This window comes from Myxocyprinus asiaticus, chromosome 20, assembly GCF_019703515.2.
Source record: "Myxocyprinus asiaticus isolate MX2 ecotype Aquarium Trade chromosome 20, UBuf_Myxa_2, whole genome shotgun sequence".
In the NCBI taxonomy this organism is placed as follows: Eukaryota; Metazoa; Chordata; class Actinopteri; order Cypriniformes; family Catostomidae; genus Myxocyprinus; species Myxocyprinus asiaticus.
The window spans coordinates 44,178,663-44,205,038 of NC_059363.1; the positions used below are offsets into that span (position 1 = coordinate 44,178,663).

Here is a 26,376-nt window from a genome sequence, read left to right on the forward strand (position 1 = left end):
TTTTATTATTCTTTCAGTGTCATACAAAACTTAAACAAAAGGGGCTCTTGGTGGCCAAAATACACAGACGAGTTGTTGGGGCTTCACACTCTAAAGGTACATGCAGCCAGCTTTCTCTGTGGTCTCTCTCTCCCATCCTGATGCTCTGGCATGCCTTATCAGGTCTCCCTGCACCATCACTAAAATGAGAGACAGGTGTTAGAGTAATTACAACTCAGTTGACGAGCCTTACAACTCCCTCTCCCGCAGACAGACACATGACCACTCCACCCATGCCACAACAATCCATTCAAGGGCTTTCCCATTCGATCAGCAGTGGGATCTCCTACCCGAACGCAGTGGGAGCTATTCACGTTTATCTGTATCATGGGCTCTCCTGTTTCTGTCCAGGTTGACTCCCCCATCGAATGTAGTGAGGGCCCTTCTCGTTCGAACGCTGATTGTGCTTGCTTGCTCGAGCGGCCACCGAGTCTCCTCCCACAGGGCTCGCACCATTCGCCGCATGAGCCCATCTGTCGAACCAGCCAAGCCGAGTGGCTAGGATTCAGGCTGGCAGTTGATAGTCAGTTGTTAAGAGAGAATATAATATAATAATAATAATATAATTTATGACAGTCCAGTGTGAGATATAAGAGTAAGGGTAATAAAGTGCAGTGCTGCTGAATTTTGATCGTGGGAGATCAAGAGTTCAGAAGTCTGATTGATCGGGGGAAGAAGCTGTCATGGAGTCGGCTGGTGTGGGTCCTGATGCTGCGATACCGCCTACCTGATGGTAGCAGTGAGAACAGCCCATGGCTCGGGTGGCTGGAGTCTCTGATGATCCTCCGAGCTTTTTTCACACACTACCTTGTATATATTTCCTGGAGGGAGAGAAGCTCACCTCCGATGATGTGTCTGGCAGTTCGCACCACCCTTTGCAGTGCTTTGTGGTTGTGGGCGGTGCTATTGCCGTACCAGGCGGCGATGCAGCCAGTCAGGATGCTCTCTACAGTGCAGGTGTAGAACCGTGTGAGGATGTGGGGGTTCATTCCAAACTTCCTCAGCATTCTCAGGAAGAAGAGGCACTGATGAGCCTTCTTCACAACGACTTCAGTGTGGATGGACCATGTGAGTTCCTCAGTGATGTGGACACCCAGGAACTTGAAGCTGCTGACTCTCTCCACTGGTGCTTCACTGATGGTGATGGGACTGTGTTCTCTGTCTTTTCTTCTGAAGTCCACCACAAGCTCCTTTGTCTTACTGACGTTGAGGGAGAGGTTGTACTCCTGACACCAGTGTGTCAGAGTGTGCACCTCCTCTCTGTAGGCTGTTTCATCATTGTCAGTGATCAGACCTACCACCGTCATGTCATCAGCAAACTTAATGATGGCATTGGAGCTATGTGTTGCCACACAGTCATGTGTGTACAAGGAATACAGCAGTGGGCTGAGAACACAGCCCTGCGGGGCTCCAGTGTTGAGGGTCAGTGAGGAGGAGATGTTGCTGCCTATTCTAACCACCTGGCGTCAGGGTTACACCAAAGGAAACTAATTGATCACTTTATTCGTGATTAACTCTCATTTATCCCGAGTCTTTCTGGCAGAACTACACTACCCTTGATCCTGCAGAGAAAGATCCACCAATCTGAGAATTGCAGCCATCAAACTTCAGAAAAAGAGCTCTGCAGTGACCGCCCACTCCCATGACACACTGTGAATGATGCAACTGAGTCGCTCCTACTTGTATTTGTATATATCTAATTTTGCAATAAACTTAAAATATATTAATTCTATACTTCTAATCAACAACTTTAAATAGTTTTTTTTCCCATAGTTTTTATTTCAATTAAATTATTTGCAATGCTTCATGGGATTGTAGCTAATTCCCTCATTAAAGACGTTAAGTACACAGTCTTGTTTCCCTATGAAAAAAATGAATGGGAAAACTACTTCCACAAGCAACATGGTGGAAAAAGTGGCCAGACACTGTTGTGCTCTATTGACAACAGGATATGATGTCACGCTCTCTTTTTAATGAATAAATCACAAATAACATATCCTTATCAATTTAAAATGTACCATTACCATATACTCCACTTTCCCGTAACACTGCAAACCTTGCAGCCTTGAAGTCTGCATTGCTTGTTTTGAGCCAAGAGGTCAATGTGTGATGTGTACATCCTGCATTGACCAAACTTATTTTCATTATGTGAATTTGCAGAATTTGTCACCAAACTTGAGCTCACTAAATTTGAACCGTGGTAAGCAGCTTAAGACACAACTTCTTCGTTTGAGCTTGCGTTTCCAGTCTCCAATACATAAATAAGTAATTTATAAATATTTTTTGAGTAATTTACCCAACACTGTGGATGACTGAACTGCATCTTCAATACAATGCATTTTTGCTTTGCCTACATAGTCGGCACAACCATTTTTTATAAACAAATGATTATATATGTCAGGTATAGAGCCAGATTCATGCATTCAAGATTTGTTAAGATTTGTTAAGATTTCCCCACATGTGACAATGTCTTATTTTGTTGTAATTTTGATCAAAACTAAGTATTGTAATACATTTTAAAATGTTTTACAACATTATTTGACTGTTTAAGTATGTTAATAATTTAATAGATATTACCCCTTTCTGTTTTCCCTGCATTATTTTTGGCATTCTTATCTACTTTTACTGAATTCTCCTTGCTGTGGGTCTCAATTTGAATGTTTTCCCATGAATTGATTAGTTTGTGGAGCACAGACCTCACTGCAACAAATGATATTTGGCTCATTAACTCATTCTAATATTTTCAGCCAAATTCTAATTGGAAGCCCTACAGGCAATTGTTTTGTTATGGCACAGAACTTTTGTGAGCTTTTTCCCTTGGCTCATTCACTGCAAGGTTGACGCTACCTGGAACTGATTATAAAGCTGAAATGACTGTAGCAAGAATATGTATTATGATTGGTTCTTAAAATGAATATGTTTTCATTCCCTGTGATATAGTCATGTATTTTTATGTAGCTTTATTTCATTTTAAGCAGCATGCCACAGACAATCAGACAACATGATCTATGACTTATGTGCATAGAGCTTCCTTACACTTAACTCTCTGTCCAAATCACTTACAGTATACGTATATAATTACAAACAAATGTTCAAGATTTACGCATTTCAATTGCATAACATAATTCCATCAAATTGAATCGAGTAATCTTTAACATAATAAAAATTTAAAAACCTTATTGTTTTAAGTTTTATACATTTAATTTAGTTAAAAATTACACAATAAAATTTTTTGGAATGCATAAATCCTAAAAAATAAAAAAAATAAAAAAAATTATATAAAAAAAAATACTTCTTGAAAGAATGATAAAGTCATTATGACAACTTATTCTTATTCATACTTCTACTTCTTCTTCTTCTTCTTCTTCTTCTTCTCAGAACCTACACTTTTATAAGTTGAAATATGAAGAAAATATGCAGATTGCTGCCATCTGGTGAACAAAATATAAATAACATGACTTGAAACACATGTCATGCCAGTAACAGCCAGTAGATGGCTGTAGCGGCCTACTGTGTAGTCTGATGGTTTGTTGTAACCTAATGTTATATTTTATCAAAAGATATGCATTTGGATATATATTTAGACATTATCAAACTATTATTTGTTGAAATTTAGTACTTTAAAATTGTTTTGAAGTGTCAGTTTTTGCAGTTTATGTTATTATGCTTGTCATCAAACCTGACCATGGTGTTACAAAGAGACAGACACAGAATAAGCATTTTTCTACCAATAATTTATTTCAAACATAAAAAATGTAATAACTCAAAGTAAATGCTGATATAGTTGTGCTCAAAAGTTTGCATACCCTAGCAGAAATTGTGAAATTTTGGCATTGATTTTGAAAATATGAATTAATATAAAAAACTGTCTTTTATTAAAGGATAGTGAACATATGAAGGCTTTTATCATCGCATAGTTGTTTGGCTCCTTTTTAAATCATAATGATAACAGAAATCACCCAAATGGCTCTGATCAAAAGTTTACATACCCTTGAATGTCTGGCTTTGTTACAGACACACAAGGTGACACACACAGGTTTAAATGGCAATTAAAGGTTAATTTCCCACACCTGTGGCTTTTTAAATTGCTATTAGTGTCTGTGTATAAATAGTCAATGAGTTTGTTAGCTCTCACGTGGATGCACTGAGCAGGCTAGATACTGAGCCATGGGGAGCAGAAAAGAACTGTCAAAAGACCTGTGAAACAAGGTAATGGAACTTTATAAAGATGGAAAAGGATATAAAAAGATATCCAAAGCCTTGAAAATGCCAGTCAATACTGTTCAATCACTTATTAAGAAGTGGAAAATTCGGGGATCTCTTGATACCAAGCCAAGGTCAGGTAGACCAAGAAAGATTTCAGCCACAACTGCCAGAAGAATTGTTCGGGATACAAAGAAAAGGAGAGTACCTCAGGAGAAATACAGGCTGCTCTGGAAAAAGACGGTGTGGTTGTTTCAAGGAGCACAATACGAATGAGCTGCATGGTCGAGTTGCCAGAAAGAAGCCTTTACTGCGCCAATGCCACAAAAAAGCCCCGTTACAATATGCCCGACAACACCTTGACATGCCTCACAGCTTCTGGCACACTGTAATTTGGAGTGACGGGACCAAAATAGAGCTTTATGGTCACAACCATAAGCTCTATGTTTGGAGAGGGGTCAATAAGGCCTATAGTGAAAAGAATACCATCCCCACTGTGAAGCAAGGTGGTGGCTCACTGATGTTTTGGGGGGGTGTGAGCTCTAAAGGCACAGGGAATCTTGTGAAAATTTATGGCAAAATGTATGCAGCATGTTATCAGAAAATACTGGCAGACAATTTGCATTCTTCTGCACGAAAGCTGCACATGGGATGCTCTTGGACTTTCCAGCACGACAATGACCCTAAGCACAAGGCCAAGTTGACCCTCCAGTGGTTACAGCAGAAAAAGGTGAAGGTTCTGGAGTGGCCATCACAGTCTCCTGACCTTAATATCATCGAGCCACTCTGGGGAGATCTCAAACGTGTGGTTCATGCAAGATAACCAAAGACTTTGCATGACCTGGAGGCATTTTGCCAAGACAAATGGGCAGCTGCAAGAATTTGGGGCCTCATAGACAACTATTACAAAAGACTGCACGCTGTCATTGATGGTAAAGGGGACAATACACAGTATTAAGAACTAAGGGTATGCAGACTTTTGAACAGGGGTCATTTCATTTGTTTCTTTGTTGCCATGTTTTGTTTTATGATTGTGCAATTCTGTTATAACCTACAGTTGAATATGAATCCCATAAGAAATAAATGTGTTTTGCCTGCTCACTCATGTTTTCTTTAAAAATGGTACATATATTACCAATTCTTCAAGGGTATGCAAATATTGAGCACAACTGTATATGAACGCAGCATGGACCAAAGACGTCTAAATGTCACAAGGTGCGACCCTAAAAATCACGAGATTTGATAACATAGAAAGAGTGGTAAGAGTGGTGTATGCAAAACAAAATGAACAGAGGGCAAACATGGAGCAATGAGAAGGTAAAGTTCCTTATTAACATTTGGTCTGACGAGCATATTTCCATTATACTGGAAAAAATGCACAAAAATGCTCAAGTGTTCAAAATGTTCAGTGATAGGTTAAGGGAAAGTGGGTCCAAGGAGCACATTTAACCCAGCAGCCAGCATTGTTTTGGATGTTTGGCAAGTTCCGTCGCAAAATATACGTCATAAAAGCTGTCCAATCAGGTTGTGACCTTATCCTTATGCCTTTTGTTTTGTATCTTTAGGTTCAGTGTTAAAAATGCCAGTGTGAACGCTAAGCGAACCACGACTAAATGTATCATTTTCTTTATTGGTCTGGACCAAGAGAACCAAGAGAACCGAACTACAAGTGTGAACACACCCTTAGAGCATAAAACAGAAGAATCAGAATAAACATTTTCAAAACAATTGCAATTTCAAACTTTCTATTATAAAAAAAAATTTTTTTTACAAACATGTGTGTGTGTGTGTGTGTGTGTGTACGTTACTAGGCCCCGTTTCCAAACAATCGATCGGTTAAGAGCATTTTCTACAAGCGTTTTTACGAACGTGCGTTTATTTTACTTGCGTTTCCCAAAATTGCACTTAACATGAACGAGTGAGGACACACTTTAAGTGCTACTTAAGAAAGTCGCTGTCCTTGCAACAGTGCTGAAATGTGAATGTATAGTGCTGCTCGTCATTGTAACTTTAATATATTTGTATAACTTTACAATCATTTGTAATTTACCTCGCTAATATTTGTTTAAAAATATTTTCTTAAATATTCGATCTAATTAACTACATATTTACATTTATTTATTTTGTATAGAACGGTCTATTTCTTTTACACAATCTGCTTTCAATGTTTCATTTTCACAAATTTCTCTCTATATGAGGTCCTGTGTATGATCATGCTAATTACAAGCATTCATTGAATATTATGAGGTTCACCGTGTTATCACGCAGCACAAAATAACGAGACATTTAGAAGATGCGCTTTAGGGACATTCACCAATAAAGCGGAGGTTTGCTCTTTATTCCCAAAAATTGATAACGGTGACAGCAATGCTGCATGTGCGGTGCAACACAACTTGTAGTGCTGGTGAGAGCGCCTTTGGGGTCTCAGATAGGAAACAGAGACAAGGATGATGAACCAGTGTATACTGATGATTTTCATGCAGTTATTGACTTTTTTCTTCTCTCTATGATTTTAATTTATACAGTTGTCTGCATCAATCATGCCACCTCTTTGCTGTTACTAACTAGTCCAACTAGTCCACACTAGTTTTATGCAACTATTTTATGCATTTAGGTATTGTTATTATTATTATTAGACTTGTCTGTTCAAATAAAAATAAATAAAACATAGGTATCCTGATATTAAAGTTTCAGCATAAAGTGTAGCTATATGTGTTTAAATTGTATCAGGTGCATTTGTCCTGCATGTGTCTGCATAAGTCTATGTGCTTATGATGCTCTTAGCGCTGTACGAGCACTCTATGAGCATTTTCAAGTACTACTTAAGTTACGATGCTTTTGAGAAACGGACTGAAAAATTAAGATGAATTGTTAGATGGATTCTACGATCTACTTAGGCTTACGATGCTTTTGGGAAACGAGGCCCTGTATGTTTTGCACTGAGGATGTTTTAGAGTTTTACTCTGTAATTTCTGTCTGTTTTTTTCTGCATTGTGGCTGATTTATTGATTGTATTTGTCAGATTAAAAAAAAAAAAAAAAATGCTCTGTTTTTTGGTCTTTCCCATTCATTTTCAATGGTTGCTTTTTTATTTTTTTATTTTTTTACGACCACTTAGAATTATTGCCCATTTTTTTTTTTTTCTTTTTAATTTTTTTTTTTTTTTTTATGTTCAGATGGCAAATGGAGGAAAAGACACCAAGTCTTGTACTGCTCAGATAAAGGAACCCATTTTTGTTACATTTTTAACATTTATTTCAGTCACAAATGACTGAATACCATAGGAGGGTTAAGAACATTAGGATGTTCATGACAATTCAACATTTTTCCACTCCAAAAAAGGCAAAACAGAAACTGCAGTTTACTGGATTCAGTGCGTGTGTGTATCTAAATTGAAGTCAGATTGAAGGAAGCTGTGCAGTTCTGATATTAAGCATGGTGTGGGGCTCCCAGAGGGGTCCTTCATTGTCCCACCACACTCCACAGCAGCACATCATTTATTAGCACCCGTTTCACTGGTTTTAATTAGTGTCTCTCAGTGCAGCTGCACAATACAGGCTCAAAAAATCAAATGCCACTGCTCCAATTTCATTTATATCTGCTCCAGTTTCAACACAGAAGATCCTCCTCTTAAACACACAAACAAATGCTGTTTGAATTCCTCTACCTCGCTTTCAAAAATGTTTCCCTTTCGATATCACTAAGTTCTGCTTCACAACCTAGAAAATGACATGTTTTGCAGCAAACATTATGAAGCATTATTACATATCCTTATATTCATTATGCATGGATATTCATCCATCCTGTGGGTACATGATATTAGTAGGATGTGTTTGATTTTGATGTTCTCTAATTAGATCTCGAGGTAGACCTCATGTGGTTCATCATCATTTTAATTTATTGAATAAACAAAAACATGGACCATCTGGAAAATCTGGTTAAATCTATACTATAAATACTAAATGATTGTGTTCCCCTACACTTAAACATAAATAATATTTTAACACTGTAAATAATCATCATTGAAAAGCTGCATGAATAGTCATGTTTTAAGGAAGTTCGTCCATCTCATTTTTTATTAATTTATTTTTTAAATAGAGCTATAGAGCTATTCGTTAAATGTATCACAATCTACAGGACGTGGGGACAAATATATCTAATGAGCCAAACACACCTCTATAATGTTCCATTGGTTTTGAATGTACAGTACTGATTATAAGTGAGGGATGTACTGAATGTAGGGAGGAAATGAAAGTTGCTGCATGCGTATCAGTGTAAATGTGATTTGCATGCTGCTTTGAGTCTATAATTATACGTTTACATTTTTTCATGTTGCAGAAAATGAAACTGGAGGAGGTGTAGCGACCTCTTATCAGTCATCTGCTATAGAGGGCCGTGGGGCAAACAGAGGTCAGAACCAAAGAGCAATTAAACCCACAATCACATCAGGTATTATCTACTTATCCATCTGTCTGTATGTTTGGCAAGGAATGTTCCTATTAAAGCATTACATAGATGTGAGAGTTGGGATTGTTTAGGAAATGGAGCAGTTCATATTTGATTGCTAAAGGTCTTTCATAGAAGCTTATTTTGAGCTAAGTTGGGATCTCTCTGTATTATTGTGAAAGTATTACTGAGAAACAATATAACATTTATTGAATCTCGACTGGATTTAGCTAGTCAGTTTGTCTCCCTGAGGTCCACCAATATGGTGGCCCAGAGGTGCACAGCACAACAAAATTAAAAAAGCAGATACAAGCTGAAAACACAAAAGAAAAAAAAACAGCACAAAGAAATTAAGACAAAACTCAACAAAATTAAACCCCAACACAATGAAATTAATCCACAACAACATGGAAAAGCCACAAAACAACAAAAGTAAGCCACAACATAAAATAATAATAATAATAATAATAATAATAATAATAATAATATTAATAATAATAAATAAAAGCCACAGCACAATGAAGTTAAGGCACAACACAACAAAAAAGCCACAACACATTGAAATTAAACCACAACACAATTAAGGCTCTACTTTTCTGATAATTATGTTGTTGTGGCTTGATTTCGTTGTGCTTTCAGTTTTTATTTGCTTTGCTAATTTTGTGTGTTGTGCACCCCTGGCCCACTGTACTCCTATATTGTTAGTAAAGTTTTTTTCCCAAACACAGTTTATTTGACCCCTTTCGTCTTTTTTCTATCCCCAAGCAGGCTGTTTTTTGTGCTACTATGACTTTAAGACTTCTATGTAAACTGAGTTGGGAGGGTTACTTTTGAAATATATTCCACTACAGATTACAGAATACTTGCCTGTAAAATGTAATTTGTAACATATTCCGTTAGATTACTCAAGGTCAATAACGTATTCTAAATACTTTGGATTATTTCTTCAGCACTGGTAGATTTTTTTCACTTGTTTTGACTATAAAAACTCTGCCAGTACAGTAAGACAAAATACACATGTAAAAATACATTCTCTGAAAAACCTAAATATCTTATGCAGTGTTGTTTCTAAAACAAGATAAATCAAACTGATCTTGTTTTAAGGATTTTTAGATATTTTTACAGGGAAACAATACAAAAATTATTATCAAGAATAAGATTTTGCACTAATATCAAAAGCTACTAGAAAAAAAGAAATTATGATCCAACATGAATTTTCTTGATAAAAAAAATATGATCGTGCCTGGTAACATGTGCATGTCAAAATGCTAGAAGTAGCATTTCAGCTTAGCATAAAGCTGACAATTTACACAAGGTTTATTTCTATTTCTTCTGCTCCAAACTTACTTCAAACTTACTTCTCTGTCTGCTCGTATGAATGTAACACATCATAAGAAAGTGTTTCACCGCTGTTCAAATGCACTTTGGATCGCATCATTTATATGTATACATGTTTTCCATCTGAAAGGACTAAATATTAAATGAAACAAATGACAATAAAATGAAAAGTAATCTCTTCAGTAATCAAAATACTTTTTGAATGTAACTGTATTCTAATTACCAATTATTTAAATTGTAACTGTAGTGGAATACAGTTACTTATATTTTGTATTTTAAATACGTAATCCTGTTACATGTATTCCGTTACTCACCAACCCTGTATGTAAACACCCTCTTCAAATGGCAAATTAATAACTTACTTGAGTAACTGCTTACATGCGGGTTGCGGGTTTGCTCTAGAATCCAGTAAGGTTTTCAACTGCCTATCCTTCAATAAAAGCCACATTGTGAATCTGCATTACATTGTGACAGATTAACAAAACAATCCAGCTTAATCTCATGAAAATTACGGGACTGTTGTGACATTTTTACAAAATGACATTACGCGGTTCATTATATTTACTGCGGCAGTTTTATCAGGAAGACTCGCAGATTTGAGTAAAGTTTTAGATTACATTTATTTGATTAATATAAAATAGGAATGTAATGTCTCTCTTTGGCATAAGCCCCGTCTGGCGGTCCGGAGAAGTTGTACGCGGAACCATCAGATCCTGCCGGAGATAGGAGGCATGGGCAAGGAGCCTACCCCAAAAGATAGAGATAAAATGCTACCCCCAAAAGAGAAGATCCAGTCAGGTTACGATGTCTGGTGTTTGGTGTTTAATCTAGAGAAGAGAAAAGGAGATGTGAAGATCTAGAATTGACACTTGCATGAAATATTCTGTATCCCTGGCATGGTTGTGCAATACCTTTGCAGTAGGAAAAGCCGTGCTTGCGTTTACTGATGATAGAGGGTATAGGGGGGGGGGGGGGGGGTCCTTGAGTTTTATTTTGTCCTTGAGTATAATTTGTCCTTGTGCGTAATTTTTTGTCCTTGTCCTTGAGTATGGTTTTGGGCCCTCCGTCGAGGAGCCCCTGGTTGTGCAGAATCTTTGCCAAAGTTGAGCAACGTGGTATGAGGCCCTATGTTAGGTCAGTGTTGTTGTACAGTATATTTGTTGAAAGATAAACAACATTTGATTCTAAACCTTCCGACGAGGGCAGCGTTGTTTGGAATATCTTTGCCGAAAGATGAACAACGTAGTGTAAAGCCATATGATAATGGCGACGTTGCGTGAAATACCCTGCGTTGAAAGAAAACAACATTTGATTATGAACCCTCCAACAAGGGCAGGCATTGTTTGGAGTATCTTTGCCGAAAGATGAACAACGTAGCGTATAGCCATACGATAATGGCGATTGAGGTGGATGCGGTGGCTCGATTGAGGGAGATCTCCTAAGTGAATGAGATATGGATGAAGATCCGGGTTTGCTGATTGTTTATTCCCCATGGGTTTGATACGGGCAGAAGTTGAGATGAAGAGACGGCATCATTGGGAAGGGAAGGCGGGCTTCCAGAGATGTTCTGTGCATTGGTTTGCCTGTGGCTTGGAGAGGTCGGAACATGTCTATTATCATTCCAAGAGGGCGCGATCCCACTAAGAATCAGAAAATTTGCAGACGTGCGTTGTGGCGAGGAGCTGCTGATCCTTGATAAAGGTAAGGAGCAGTGAATAAGTCCGTGTCCATAGCTGGATGTTAGCTAGTCGGGGAGCGAATTGGACTCGACATCAGACAGTGCTATAGAATAATGTTTCCTTGTTAGCACACTGAAACAGCAATGTGATAGATTGTGAGCAGACTTATAAAGCAATGGCTTACATAAAGCAATGGCTTACATGTGATTAGCTAGGAGTTACCTAGCTAATGGTGTGATGATGTACAGCTGCTGGTCTTCCCACTAGAACTAAGCTGTGCTTACATTTCCAGGGTGAAATGTCCACTGTGTGGCGCTAAAAATGAGTCCAGTGTTCTCCCAGATGAGGATTTTATGGTTGTATCAATTTTTAAATCAGCAAAACCTACCTACCTCCCTACCCTAAACCTTAAACTTAAACCTAACCGATAGTCTTATTAAAGACAAATATGTGAGATGAAAAACACTTGCTGAAGCAAACACTTCATTTTGTTTTGCTTCTATGACACTTCCGGTTTACTTGTCGACTCGTGTGCTCTTCAGGACACATACCCTGGTCTTTTGCAATGCAAGAGCAATGCCCTATCAATCAGTTGAGCTACAGCACATCTTTATTGTGCTTGAATAAGCTTGTAAATGAAGTTGTTTATTTAATGCAAACGTTTAAATGTATTGCCTTACAAGGCGTGCACTATAGTAAGTGTTTAGAAGTCATTAGAAAGTATTGTTTTGCATCTATATTTCAATTAATGTTCCTTTTGGACTGGATTTCATAGTACCTTCCTTAATCCTAACCCTAACTCATTTATCTCAAAAGATCAAGTAAAACTTTATTCATCTCTCAATTTAAAATACCTTTGACATCAGTGTGCATAACAGTATGCAAAAGACATTATTTTGTTGTTGTTGTTTTGTCTTTGTTCATGAGTATTTCTCTCTTCAGATGGAGGTGGATGTAGCAGATGAGAATCGCCATTGCACACGCTCAAAAGGTATTCTACTTTCTGTTACTTACACATAACACTGAGATGCACTGCAGTGTAGCGATATGGTCAAATTGGCCTTTAGTGTGAGTGACATTCTAATGTTTTTTTCCCCCTCTTTTCAAATGACCTCTCACCTCCCTTGTCTTCTGTCTCTCCCTGTTTCACAGTACCTCTGGAGCCAGCGATTCAAGAGTTATTCAGGTCAGTTTTTTTTAAAGAGTGTATCTTTCTTACACCCACATCACAAACCCATAGCCTTGCAAAGATGTTTTTACCAAGAAAAATGGTTGCCAATGCAAAATGCTTTGATTACCACTTCCTTGTTATTTATATATATATATATTGTTTTTTTGTTTTTTTTTCATTTGCATTTCCTTGTGGATGATGATACTGTTAAAGTGTGTACTGTATATTAGAGGAACTTGCAACTGTTTATCCATAAAATTACATATGTATACGGCCAATTTCATTTGGACACTTAAAAGCAATTTCCAAAAAGCAATACTTTTTGGTTTTGGAACCTGAAGGTGTTCTGAATTGATGTGAGACTCTGAACTCTACTGCTTTGGTGAATTAACATGTATACATATACTGGGTGCATTATTTTGCAAGACTAATTTTCCAGCTCAAGATGCAAAATTAGTCTTGCAAAATATTGTTACAGTTTTACTGACTTGCTATCTATTGGGGTAATGTTTAGACTTCAGTTGTCTTTGTTTGAAGACATTTAACAAGGAGTTATAAGGAATAAACTGATGCCAGCCATGTTGATGTCAGACTGCAAGATACAAATCATAGCCAAGGCTTTGGTCCAAATTATCCCAATTGATAGCATCGACTAGGTGTTGTATCTCATCTGGCCGTCTTAAGAGGAGTCACAGTGCACGACTGTGATGTAAAATTTCTGACACTAACAGATCTTCGTCAGATGCTAAAATTAAGTGCAAAGGCAATTAATCGGTCATCTGTAAGACTGTCGATTTTGCTCTACCAAAAGAGAACTATTTTACGATCCTCGGAATTTGTCTCAGACAAATTGTAAGCAAAAATCATACAGTGTGCACCTGGCGTAATACATTGGTGCAAACATATAGGTAGTTTGGAAAGGCTTTTCCCTTCAGGTTCCTAATTTCAATCTAAAACAGTGGAAGAACCTTCTGCTTTAACTTCTGGTTGTGTAGTAGGTAATGGCAAAAAGAGTTCTCTACATACAAACTTCACCAAACATCTCTGACATTGCAGGGTCATGGGGAGCCATGAATAACAACATACAGTAACACCACATGAGCTGAGTGGGACTTTTTTAATAAATTCACTGTGGAATAATCCAACCTGTAATGGGAAGTTGCCAGGGGATGTTGCCATTGACTTTAATATGCAGTGATGATGAGCAGAAATGTTTTCCTTCTGGGCTAACTTCTTATCTATACAATTCCCAGGCACTTCCAACCCAACTATGGCAAATATTTAGGTACAATCATTGCTCCAAGACATCTTAGTAGAGACTCACTTCATAGAGTTTGCTTGTAAGGTTACAGTGGAATGAGCTATCCACAGGTTGTTCAGAGACCCTCCACCAAGGAGGATCTAAAATGTTTAATATGCAGGATCCCAACAGGCAGACCAGAAACTGTTTGTGACGAGGAGGAGGACGGGGCAGGCTGTGACTATGCACGCCCGGCCCCCAATTGGTCTAATCAGTCATGGAGAGGGATAAGTGCAGCGGGATGTGGCAGTTCGAGAGAGAGAGAGAAAGAGCCACACATAGCTGCCATGTGTGTTTGTGTTGTGTGTCTTCTTGCTTCATTAAATATTATTTTGACCGCTCATCCGGTTCCCACCTCCTCCTTTCACATTTTAACCTTGTTACATTGGTGCCGAAGCCCAGGAAGGAGGAGGGATGTGCTGTTGTGAGGTCCTCACCACTGCCATCTGCCCAAAGGAGCAGCCACGGCCATCCGCCGTGGGGACGGAGGAGTCGCTTGGCCGCCTGAACACTGAGGAATGGCCACCATCCGCGAGGGGAGTGGGGGCTCGCTGCCGGCCACCTGGAGCGGTGGAGCAACTGCCAGGGGCAGAGGGGCTCCCTACCGGTCATAAAAATGTGGAGGGGCGTTCCATCCACCAGGGGTCGGAGGACTTGCTTCAGTCTGCCCGGGGAGGAGCGGCTGTCGTCCGCCAGAGGGTGGAGGAGTGATCGAGGACCAAGCGACGCAAGTTTTTTTTCTCTCTCTCCTCTCTCAATCTCACTGTCGCTCTGCCTTGCCTTTTCCCTCTCCTTTTTTTGTTTTTCCCTCCCTTTGTCTGGGATGTACGTCATGCCGGGGTTCCCTGTCCTGAGGCAAAGGAGGGAGGAGTTGTGTGTGGCTCTCTCTCTCTCGAACTGCTGCATCCCGCTGCACTTATGCCTCTCCTGAGCCCGATTGGAGGAGGAGGGTGGGGCCGGGCTGTGACTACACACGCCCGGCCCCACCCTCCTCCTCATCACACTGTTCTGTCTGAATGGAAGTCAATGAACTGCATACCTTAGTACCCTGAACTGCTTGTGTGTGAAAAAAGTTTATCACATTGCCTATCTACTAATCTTCTTATTGTTTTCCATGAAATGTTTATTTTTGAGTGTTCTAACTATACAAAAAAAGGCTGTTTTGTAAAATAAGTCAAAGTAGGAAATAGTGCGGAAGGTAAAGTTTATTTACGGCATTTCACTCAATTTCTTCTAACGACAACTGACTGTTGTGAATGTAAATTTTTTTTTAGAATGATCACACTGTGAATTTGGCAACAGTAGGCCAAAAATTCTACTGCTGAAATCGGTACCCCCTAACCCAAACCCCATCCCTAAACCTAACCATTAGTGGAGTAAAAATGACATTTTTGAGCAGAAAATGCAACCTCCAATTTTTTAAGTGAATGTGGTCACTTCCTGGTTCTCATGAGACCAGAACCCATGTCTTGGAGGTTGCTCTAGAGGGCAAAGTGATCACATTTGAATGAAAGCAAAAATGTCTGATGGGGGATACACCGCTTGTCTGTAATTCAGCAGAATGGGGTTGATTTCGAAATACATGAAGTTTTGGAAGCAACATTTTCATATCCAATGTAATCATGTTGTTTCAACTACATAAAATTCTTCATATGATTGGCTTATAAGGCACATGTGATCCAAGTGGACCTTTGCATGTTTCTAAAGCTACAGAAACAAATTTGGCAATCTCTCCCTCATACAAAATATTTAAGTAGAGCTAGGGCAGTTGGGGTGAATTTTTTTTTTTTTTTTTTTTTTTTGCTGGGGATAATTGTTCCCTACTACTCTACTGTAGCTACTAATCTTGCTTAAAGGAATAGTTCACTCAAAAATGAAAATTCTCTCATCATTTACTTACCCTCATGCCATCCCAGATGAACTCAAATGAAGATTTTTAAAAGAATTTTTCAGCTCTTTTGGTCCATACAATGCATATGAATGGGTGCCAAAATGTTTAAGCTCCAAAAATCATATAAATCAGCATTAAATTAATCCATAAACTCCAGTGGTTAATTAAATCAATAACTTCCGAAGCGATATCATAGGTGTAGGTGAGAAACAGATCACTTTCACATTCTTCTTGTATATTTGGTGATTCACATTCATCATGCATATCGCCTCCAACTGGGCAGGGAGGAGAATTTAAAGCAAAAAATGACTTAAATATTGATCTGTTTCTTACCCACACCTATAATATCACTTCAGAAAATATGGATTAAAACACTGGATTACTTTTATGCTGCCTTTATGTGCTTTTTTGAGCGTCAAAGTTTTGGTCACCACTCACTTGCATTGTATGGACCTACAGAGCTGAAATATTCTTCTAAAAATCATAATTTGTGTTTTGCAGAAGAAGGAAATTCATACACATCTGGGATGGCATGAGGGTGAGTAAATGATGAGAGAATTTTAATTTTTGGGTGAACTATCCCTTTAAAAGTGAGAATATTTAAACTTATGTTGTCCTCGCATACAAGCTTGGCTTGTAAACTCTTATCAAGACTTCATTTGGAGACTGTAGTGCATGTTTAGGTCACCCATATTTTAGAGTACAACCTCTCCTGTTGTACATAAATAATCTTTTCTACAGCTTCCCTCCTCAGTGTGGGATGATCACATTTTCATAGGGCTGAGATACAGAGTGCTCGAAGAAGCATGTTATGCTGGAATCCTATTTCCACACTGTGGTTGCCCATTTCAGTGTTTTAGCAGTCTTTTAAAATGCAATTCTGGAATGGTAATTTGGAAAGACTGAAGGCAACTGAGCAGAACATGCATGCACTGCAACAGAAATCCCTAACCAATCTATGCTTCCAGTATACCAATCTGATCATGCTAAACAAGCCATATGAGCTCAGTATGACTGTCTGGAACGCTGATAATAGTAGGGAGTTGCTGCTGGAATATGCTGGAGTATCTGGACTGCTAGAGCTATTCCAGGCAGAGTCGGGCCTACTGGATAGGCAAGGCAGGCAATTGCCTGGGGCTCCAAGCTGGGAAATGGCCCCCTGCCGGCAGCAATTAACATAGTTCACAGCAACGACACATGAAACCAATGATTGATTGGCAATGCTTAGTAGACTAGAATAACATTTTCGAAACCCCCCTAGGGGGCCCCCATCCCTTTAGCTATGATCAAATTCAAGTAAGAGCGGGATGCAGGCATCATGAAGAGGATGTCCGACGTACTAATCTGGGAGTCAGAAGAGGAAAAAGAAAGAGGAGGAAAAGAAGAAACATGACAGTGCTGACTGGTACAGAATCTGTAATATTTACTGAATTATTCCTTGTCACAAATATCTCTTTTAAATAAAAGAAATTTTACTGCATACTTTTATTTGGTGGTAATAGCGCAATCTAAATTGCACCAGGCAATTTTTGTGAATGAAGCGCAATCTCAAGTGAGCCTAATTTACATAGATAGGAGACGTGTTAGCGTGGAAAGCAATAACAATGACTTAATTTAAATTATCGAGACGCAGCACAATTTCAGTGCTGATTGCACCTGCTAAAATAGATAGATAGATGGTTAGTGAATAAGACGCAGGTTTTTTGCACTGCAATTTCATGCGCAAATGTGGCGCAATTGTTTAATGCATTTATCTGCGTTCTGCACACTGTAGGCGCATTTGCGCTGTAGGCTGATCTGCATAATTCCTTTAGTGAATGGGTGCTAAACCAGCGCAGAGAGCGCATGCTAATAAATAGCGCATTTACCAGATGCAAGTCATTCCTAGTGAATTCCTCCCTTAGTGTTATAATAGGTTATGTGTTGTTGGATTTTTTTTTGTTTTGTTTGCCTAGGGCCCCCAGAGTCCCTAGAATCACCTCTGAGTGTAGCTTAGCTTAATTTACTGTCGCTTTTGGTCATAAGCCTGGATTCACTGGTATGAAATTGCTGCTTGAATACTACAACATGATCACACAGGAAATCAACGTGTTGTTTCCGAAAGTTCATGTACAGTACCTCTGAAATCATCCCCATTCAGATGAATTACTGACATGTGCATCACCTATCAGATATTTGTACATTATTTTAAGTGTGAACACATTTCCCACACATTTGCACAAGCAACCTCCAAGACACGGGTTCTGGTGCCATGGAACAAGAAAGTAATCGTGTTCACATAAACAATGGTGAGTGTGGTGACAGTTCAGTTTAGGGTGGGGTGTAGAGTGAATAAAATATGCATTTCTGTTGACTGTATTACATCATTTAACACACACACACAAAAAATACCCTTAACTGGCTTTTGGTGCCACTCTGTGGACATTTCACCTGGAAACTAGAGCTCACATGCAAATGTGTTTAACAACACTTTCAGCTTCAGCCTCTGGGGGCAATGATTTGGACAGCAATTCACAGAACACAACAGCAAATGGGCTGAAAATCCAGACAAGTTTACGATGATGCATAATCTCTATAACAAAAATGTTCAGAGCCATGGACGCCACAGGCTTGGAGAATAAAATTAAGATTTTACTATTTTTAAAACTAACAATCATGAATATAGAGATCTTAAAGAGTGCACATCAATTGTGTATATCATAGTCATAAATGACCAGTGACAGTGTGCTCTGATAAATACACTTAGTATAATTTATAGCTTATAGTTTCAAAATTGTGGCATTTATGTTTGCATGAATGTGGGTTTCTCCATATAAAATAGCTAAATTAGTAAGATCAAAATCAAGTTTCTAGCACCACCATTTGTTAAGAGTATTTCAGTGCTACCAGATGGAAGGATGATATGCTTGTCTGACATTTGCAGTGATTTATGCTGTATTTGTATCTAAGTTCCAAAAATATAAATGACCAGCAAACAACCTCCATCTCCAGGGACATATGTAATTAATTTATGATTAAGTTTTGTTTATCCTAAACATTTTAAGCCAAAAAACTTACATTTAAATGCAAGCAATCAACATTTCAGATGAATAATCTTTTCTTTTCTTTCTATTTTTTTTTTTTGTTTTTTTTTTTTTTTTTTTTTTTTGTGCATGGTAATATGCTTTGTTACTGTATGTCCTGGTTGAATGAATTATATTCATGAACCTATTTATCCTAGCAGAAAGCTAGCTGAAAGCTGTTTTATGAGTAATATTTTAGGTATGGCTTAACCAATACTGGTGAATTGTTGAAGGTTATGTGTGACCAGTTTTGTTTGATGGCTATAAGTGAGTGTCCTAATATTGATTTTGTTTATGTAGAGAGGTGATAGTTAAAATGATCAGAGATCGTCCTGATCATTCCCTGATGGAGGGAACGAGACGTTGTGTTGATGTAGTGACACTAGGGGTCACTCTTGGGAGCCCCAAACACTTCTGCTTTTTTTAAAAAAGGCCAATGAGAATTGGCGAGTTGAATTTGCATGCCACTCCCCCGGACATACAGGTATAAAAGGAGCTGGTATGCAACCACTCATTCAGGTTTTGTGCTGCGGAGCCAAGACCAGGTCCCGGCCATTTCAGCGGGTAGTTCAGCGTTGTGGCAAGAGGGACACAACGTCTCATTCCCTCCATCAGGGAACGGAGGTTACGAAAGTAACCAGGATGTTCCCTATCTGTCACTCACTCGACGTTGTGTCGATGTAGTGACACTAGGGGTCCCTATACAAAACGCCACAACTAGATGAACTGTGTTACGTGAACTGGTGGTGTGTGATGGGCAGACTGCTGTGTGCCTCGTAGTCAGCGCACCAGGCTGTCACATGACCTCCCCCAACGCTCTTATGAGCATCAAACAGTCCATCAGGAACAAGTCGACTGCCCAACCATAGGAACAGGCTAGCCCAGCCGAGGCCTCTTTTCCCTCTCTTTTCTCCCCAAAAAGAGTGGAATTTGTTAACTGACTGGGAGCCATAAGTGTCTGCATCGGGGGTGTCCCTCCCAAGGGGAAGACACCGCAGAGACCACACCCCGCCTAAAAAGACGTATCCTGAGCCTGATATGCCACCGTGATGGCGTCGATGACCCAGTGGGCGATCCTCTGTTTTGGAGACGGCACTTCCTTTCCACTGTCCACCAAAGCAAACAAAGAGCTGTTTGGAGCTTCTAAGGCTCTGCGTGCGATCCAAATAGATGCGTAAAGCTCGCACTGGACACAGCAATGCCAAGGCTGGGTCTGCCTCCTCCTGGGGCAGCGCTTGCAGGTTCACCACCTGATCCCTAAAAGGAGTCGTGGGAACCTTGGGCACAGAGCCCGGTCGGGGTCTCAGAATCACGTGAGAGTAACCCGGACTGAATTATAGGCATGATTCGCTGATGGAGAATGCCTGCAGGTCCCCTACCCTTTTGATGGAAGTGAGCGCAGTCAGGAGGGCAGTCTTCAAAGGGAGTGCCTTAAGCTCAACTGACTCCAAGGGCTCAAAGGGAGCTCCCTGAAGACCCCGAAGGACTACGGAGAGGTGCCATGAGGGGACGAGGCACGGTCTGGAGGGATTCAACCTCCTAGCGCCTCCCAGGAACCTGATGATCAAGTCGTGCTTCCCCAAATACTTATCATCTACTGCATCGTGATGAGCCGAAATAGCGGCTACATACACCTTCAGGGTGGAGGGGGACAGCCGCCCCTCCAGCCTCTCCTGCAGAAAGGAAAGCACTGATCCAGCTGCTCATCTCTGGGGGTCTTTGCGTCGGAAAGAACACCACTTAGCAAACAGATGCCACTTCAAGGCATACAGGCGCCTCGTAGAGGGAGCCCTAGCCTGAGTGATCGTGTCCACCACCGCGGGTGGTAGGCCACTTAGATCTTCTGCGTCCCGTCCAGGGGCCAGATGTGGAGATTCCAGAGGTCTGGTCACGGGTGCCAGATAGTGCCCTGTCCCTGAGAAGGAAGGTCCTTCCTCAGGGGAATTCACCAGGGGGCCTGTCGCGAGGAGCGTGAGATCCGAGAATCAGGTCTGGGTGTTACTAGGATGATCTGCTCCTTGTCCTCCCTGACCTTGCACAGGGTCTGTGCAAGTAGGCTCACTGGGGAAACGTGTATTTGCGTAGTCCAGGTGGCCAGCTGCGTGCCAGTGCATCTATACTGAGGGGTGCCTTGGTCAGGGTGTACCAAAGCGGGCAGTGGGAGGATTCCTGGGAAGCAAACAGGTCTATCTGTGCTCGACCAAATCGACTCCAAATCAGCTGGACCACCTGAGGGTGGAGTCTCCACTCTCCCCTGAGGGTAACCTGATGTGACAGCGCATCCGCTGCGGTGTTGAGGTCGTCCGGGACGTGAGTGGCTTGTAGCGACTTGAGGCGCTGCTGACTCCAGAGGAGGAGACGGCAGGCGAGTTGAGACATGCAACAGGAGCATAGACCGCCATGACGGTTGATGTATGCTACCATCGCTGTGTTGTCTGTCCGGACCAACACATGCTTGCCCTGGATCAATGGCCGAAACCTCCGCAGGGCGAGCAGTACTGCCAACAACTCTAGGCAGTTGATGTTCCAACGCAGCCGCGGGCCAGTCCAGGAGCCGGCAGCTGTGTGCCTGTTGCATACGGTGCCCCAGCCCGTCTTGGAGACATCTGTTGTAACCACAACGCACCTGGAGACCTGCTCAAGGGGAACCCCGTTCCGTAGAAATGCAAGGTCGGTCCAAGGGCTGAAGAGGTGGTGACAGATCGGCATGATGGCCATGAGATGTGTCCCGTGGCACAATGCCCATCTTGGGACTCGAGTCTGAAGCCAGTGCTGAAGCGGTCCCATATGCATCAACCCGAGCTGTGTGGCCGCCGCTGAGGATGCCATATGCCCCAGGAGCCTCTGAAAAAGTTTCAGTGGAACCGCTGTTCTCCGTCTGAACGCCTTCAGACAGTTCAGCACCGACTGTGCACGCTCGTTCGTGAGGCGCACTGTCATCGAGACTGAGTCCAACTCCAAACCGAGAAAAGAGATGCCCTGAAACGGGGAGAGCTTGCTCTTTTCCCAGTTGACCCAAAGCCCCAGTCGGCTGAGGTGCCGGAGCAAGAGGTCCCTGTGTGCACACAGCAACTCTCGAGAGTGAGCTAGGATTAGCCAGTCATCGAGATAGTTGAGAATGCGGACGCCCACTTCCCTTAGCGGGGCAAGGGCAGCCTCTGTGACCTTCGTGAATATGCGAGGGGACAGGGACAGGCCGAAGGGGAGGACCTTGTACTGGTACACCTGGCCTTCGAAGGCAAACCGCAGGAAGGGTCTGTGTCGAGGTAAGACCGAGGCATGAAAGTACGCATCCTTCAGGTCTACTGCCGCGAACCAATCTTGATGCCGGTCACTCGCTAGAATGCATTTTTGCGTCAGCATCTTGAACGGGAGTCTGTACAAAGCCTGGTTCAGTTCTCACAGGTCCAGGATTGGTCGCAACCCACCGCCTTTCTTCAGTACGATGAAGTAAGGGCTGTAGAACCCTTTCTTCATCTCGGCTGGAGGGACAGCTCTGTCGCGCCCTTGCGCAGAAGGGTAGTGATCTCCGCACGCAAGGTAGCAGCATTCTCGCCCTTCACCGAGGTGAAGCGGACGCCGCTGAACCTGGGCGAGCGCCTGGCGAACTGAATCGCGTAGCCAAGTCGGATGGTCCGGGTCAGCCATCGCGACGGGTTGGAAAGCGTGAGTCATGCGGGACAAATTCCGGGCGAGGGGGACCAAGGGAATGATCATGTCGGTGGGTGGGGCCTCGCAGTGAGGTGGAGCTCGAGGTGCCACGTCGAGGGGATTCGAGCCCCGTGGCCGTGCTGAGTCCAGGGACATTGAAGCACTTACCTGGCTCCTGCCGCCCACCATAAGATTGGCCGAGGAGGGGGGAGGAGGAATCTCTTTTGGGTGCTGCAGTGTCCTGGGCATGCGGCGACAAAGGATTCTCCTCCTGGCCCTCCACCGGGGGATGGAGTGGTCTGTCGACCAGCCCCAGAGAAGTGGGTCTCCTCACCCCTGGGTCGCCCGTCTCGGGGGTACTTCGAAGCCTTCCTCTGGTCCATAGCGGCCAGCCGTGAGACGGGTGGGATCTGCTTCCTGCGGAGGGCTCCACACCGGAGCCGGGCCACGGGGGTGGGCTGCAGCAGAGCCGGTGTTGTTGCTGCAGGAGGATGCCCTTGGTGACGAGCAGACAGGGTGTGGGGTCTTAAGCCGTGTCGGGGCAGGATCTGTTGTAAAACCTCAGTCTGCTTCTTCACCGCCGAGAACTGCTGGGCAAATTCCTCGACGGCATCGGCAAACAGGCCAACCTGGGAAATGGGGTGTCAAGGAACCGTGCCTTGTGAGCCTCTCCCATCTCAACCAAGTTAAGCCAAAGGTGGCGCTCCTGGACCACCAGGGTGGACATCGCCTGCCCGAGAGACTGCGCGGTGACCTTCGTCACCCAGAGAGCGAGGTCGGTCGCCAAGCGCAGTTCCTGCATCAATCCGGCAGAGGCGGCTTGTCCAGCGGCACCGCAGGCTCTAGCCATCAGGGACGACGTCAACCTTCAGGCCCTGGACGGGAGTCACGGGTGCCCATGCCAGGTGGCGGCGCTCTGTGGACACAAGTGCACCATGAGTGCCTTATCCACCTGGGGGATCACCGACTACCCCCTGGCCGCTCCGCCATTGAGGGTAGCGAGTGCAGGGGAGCTGAAAGACCGGGACCGGGCAGTAAAAGGTGCCTCCCACAATCTTGTCAGCCCCTCATGCACTTCTAGGAAGAAAGGAACGGGGGCGGGGCGTGGCCGTGGGCGGCGCCCCGTGCCCAGGAACCAATCGTCGAGCCACGAGGGTTCAGGGGAGAGTGGGGGGTTCCACTCTAGCCCGACGCTCGTGGCCGCCTGGGAAAGCATGTCCGTAATTTCCGCATCAGCCTGAGACTGGGCGACCGTTCCCGAAGGAGGAAGCCGAGCCGAAGCCTCTGCGTCAGACTGGACGAGCCTGCTCTCCGATGCTGCGCTCGATAATTCATCTTACGAAAGCAAACCGCGACCGCAACGTTGCCATTGTCATGTTCTCGCAATGAGGACATGACTCATCCACGAACAATGTCTCCACGTGGGCAGTGCCCAGACACGTAAGACAGTGATCGTGGCCATCAGAAGCAGAGAGATATCGACCGCAACCAGGAATAACACACAAACGGAAAGGCATCTTTAAAAAGACGTTCCGTGTGTGCCGCTCTTTTAGAAAGAAAATATACTTTTTAGAATATACTCTTTTAGTTGTTTCTGCCGAAGCGCTCAGGGGCGTTCTCTGCACTCCACGGGTGCAGAGGGGGAGAAGCCGCTGAAATGCAGCGTAGAATCCAGCAGATGAGGTGAATGAACTTCGCGGATGAATTCCGCGTCAATGAATAGAACCGCTCGGCTCCGAAGAGAAAATCTGAATGAGTGGTTACATACCAGCTCCTTTTATACCCGTATGTCCAGGGGAGTGGCATGCAAATTCCACTCGCCAATTCTCATTGACCTTTTTTCAAAAAAGCAGAGTTGTTTGGGGCTCCCAAGGATGACCCCTAGTGTCACTACATCGACACAACGTCGAGTGAGTGACAGATAGGGAACTGTGATTTAAAATGATGACAAGAAAGAGTTCTCTAACTAGAAGAAATAGTCTCTAACTCGGGCATATAACTTCATGTGATTTGTGTGACGGACATTAATGATATCTCAAATTATGTGTCTAGCTCAAAAGATGTGCTCTGTTCCCTTTCAAAATGGGACAGATGATAAATGAGTGAAAAATTCCATAGATATTGAAAGAGTCACCCAAGTCCTATCTAGAGACCAAAATGTTGTAGAGATCCACCTAGCAATGCCCTAGCAACCAACAAAAACATCCTTGCAACTGCATAGCAGCCAAAGAAAGGCATGGGATCAAATCCTTTTGTACTGTATTTTCACTGGTCTTGCCTGAATCACAACTCCATCATCGACAACCAGCCTGATTGTCACTGGAATTTTGATGGACAGCTGGTTTCTCAGCCATATTGATCACCATCTCTGAGAAGAAAGGCTGAGAATGAAAGGAGGTAAAAAGATTTCATTACAGTGCACCTGCTCTCTCTCTCTCTCTCTCTCTCTCTTTGGTGTAACCTCCACCAGAAACTTTAAGGAGATAATTAAAGATAAATAAATCAACAGTTCAATACATAACTATCAGTCTCTCTCGCTCTGTCCCGCTATCTTTCTCTTTCACGCTTCAGATAATTTCCTCTTCAGCTCATTTGCATGCTTATCAAAGTGTTTTGAGTATCTAACGGGAGCTGCAGTGTTAAGGTGGGATCATTAATATGTTAATTAGTCCTTTTGACAATTTGCTTGAGCCTGCGTACAATATCCTGCTCAACCATGACTTCAGTCACATACTTGCTGAATGTATGCACACTCCCAAATTCCATTAGATTCTATTTTATGGCCAATTTAAATATGTACTACAACAACAAGGAAAAGGCAACTGTTTTTATTCGATAGAGATGTCTATGGCAGGCTAATTTCTACAAAAATATATTTAGTGGTATATGACAACTTATTGTATTTCTATAAATACAACATCTAATTTGGTATGGGGAGCCAGCTTGTTGACACAGTGGCTATACAGTATGTTCGGAATGGAATACTAACAAACTACCATACACTGTTTTTACAGTATGCATTATTTATGTGCACAGTACACATATTTTCTATATGCATGGAATAACCAGATGACATACTTTTGCCAAAATGTGTATTATAAAATGGATAGTTCCAGTCAATACACCATTCCAGCTGTGCTAAAATTCACAATATAGTAGCATATGGAGTATAGACTTTTAAAAACATGTAGAGTGATTTTAATGTGAAACACCTGTTAATTCAGACTGGTCTCATGAACATTACATGACTGTGGTAACATTTTTGCAAAACTAAATTACGTGCTGTTTTACATATTTGGCTGCAATTTTCCAGTGAAATGTCCAATGGGGGGCGACAAAAGCGAGTGAAATGCTGTCATAATCAGACGAAGTTTTAAGGTGAATATTAGATGGTGGTTTTAATGAATAAAACGTAACTCCCTAACCTAAAACTTTAACCAATAGTGATTTAAAATCAAACATTACGTGGGGCCTGGCTAGCTCAGCAAGTAAAGACGCTGATTACCACACCTGGAGTCACAAGTTCGAATCCAGGGCATGCTGAGTGACTCCAGTCAGGCTTCCTAAGCAACCAATTGGCCTGGTTGCTAGGGTGG

The 26,376-nt window shown here is 42.1% G+C and overlaps 1 protein-coding gene across 3 annotated transcripts in view; it reads left to right on the forward strand.

Annotated features, from left to right (window-relative positions):
• LOC127410931 (myelin transcription factor 1-like protein) overlaps window positions 1-26,376 on the forward strand; it is a 177,671-nt gene that overhangs the window by 48,955 nt on the left and 102,340 nt on the right. For 2 of the 3 annotated variants that reach the window (XM_051646191.1, XM_051646193.1), the window contains exons 2-4: window positions 8,581-8,691; window positions 12,648-12,696; window positions 12,858-12,891. In XM_051646191.1, coding sequence (XP_051502151.1) covers window positions 12,648-12,696; window positions 12,858-12,891 — 83 coding nt within the window. In that variant the 5' untranslated portion in view covers window positions 8,581-8,691. The remainder of the gene's footprint in view (window positions 1-8,580; window positions 8,692-12,647; window positions 12,697-12,857; window positions 12,892-26,376) is intronic. The other variant, XM_051646192.1, reaches the window with a different exon arrangement.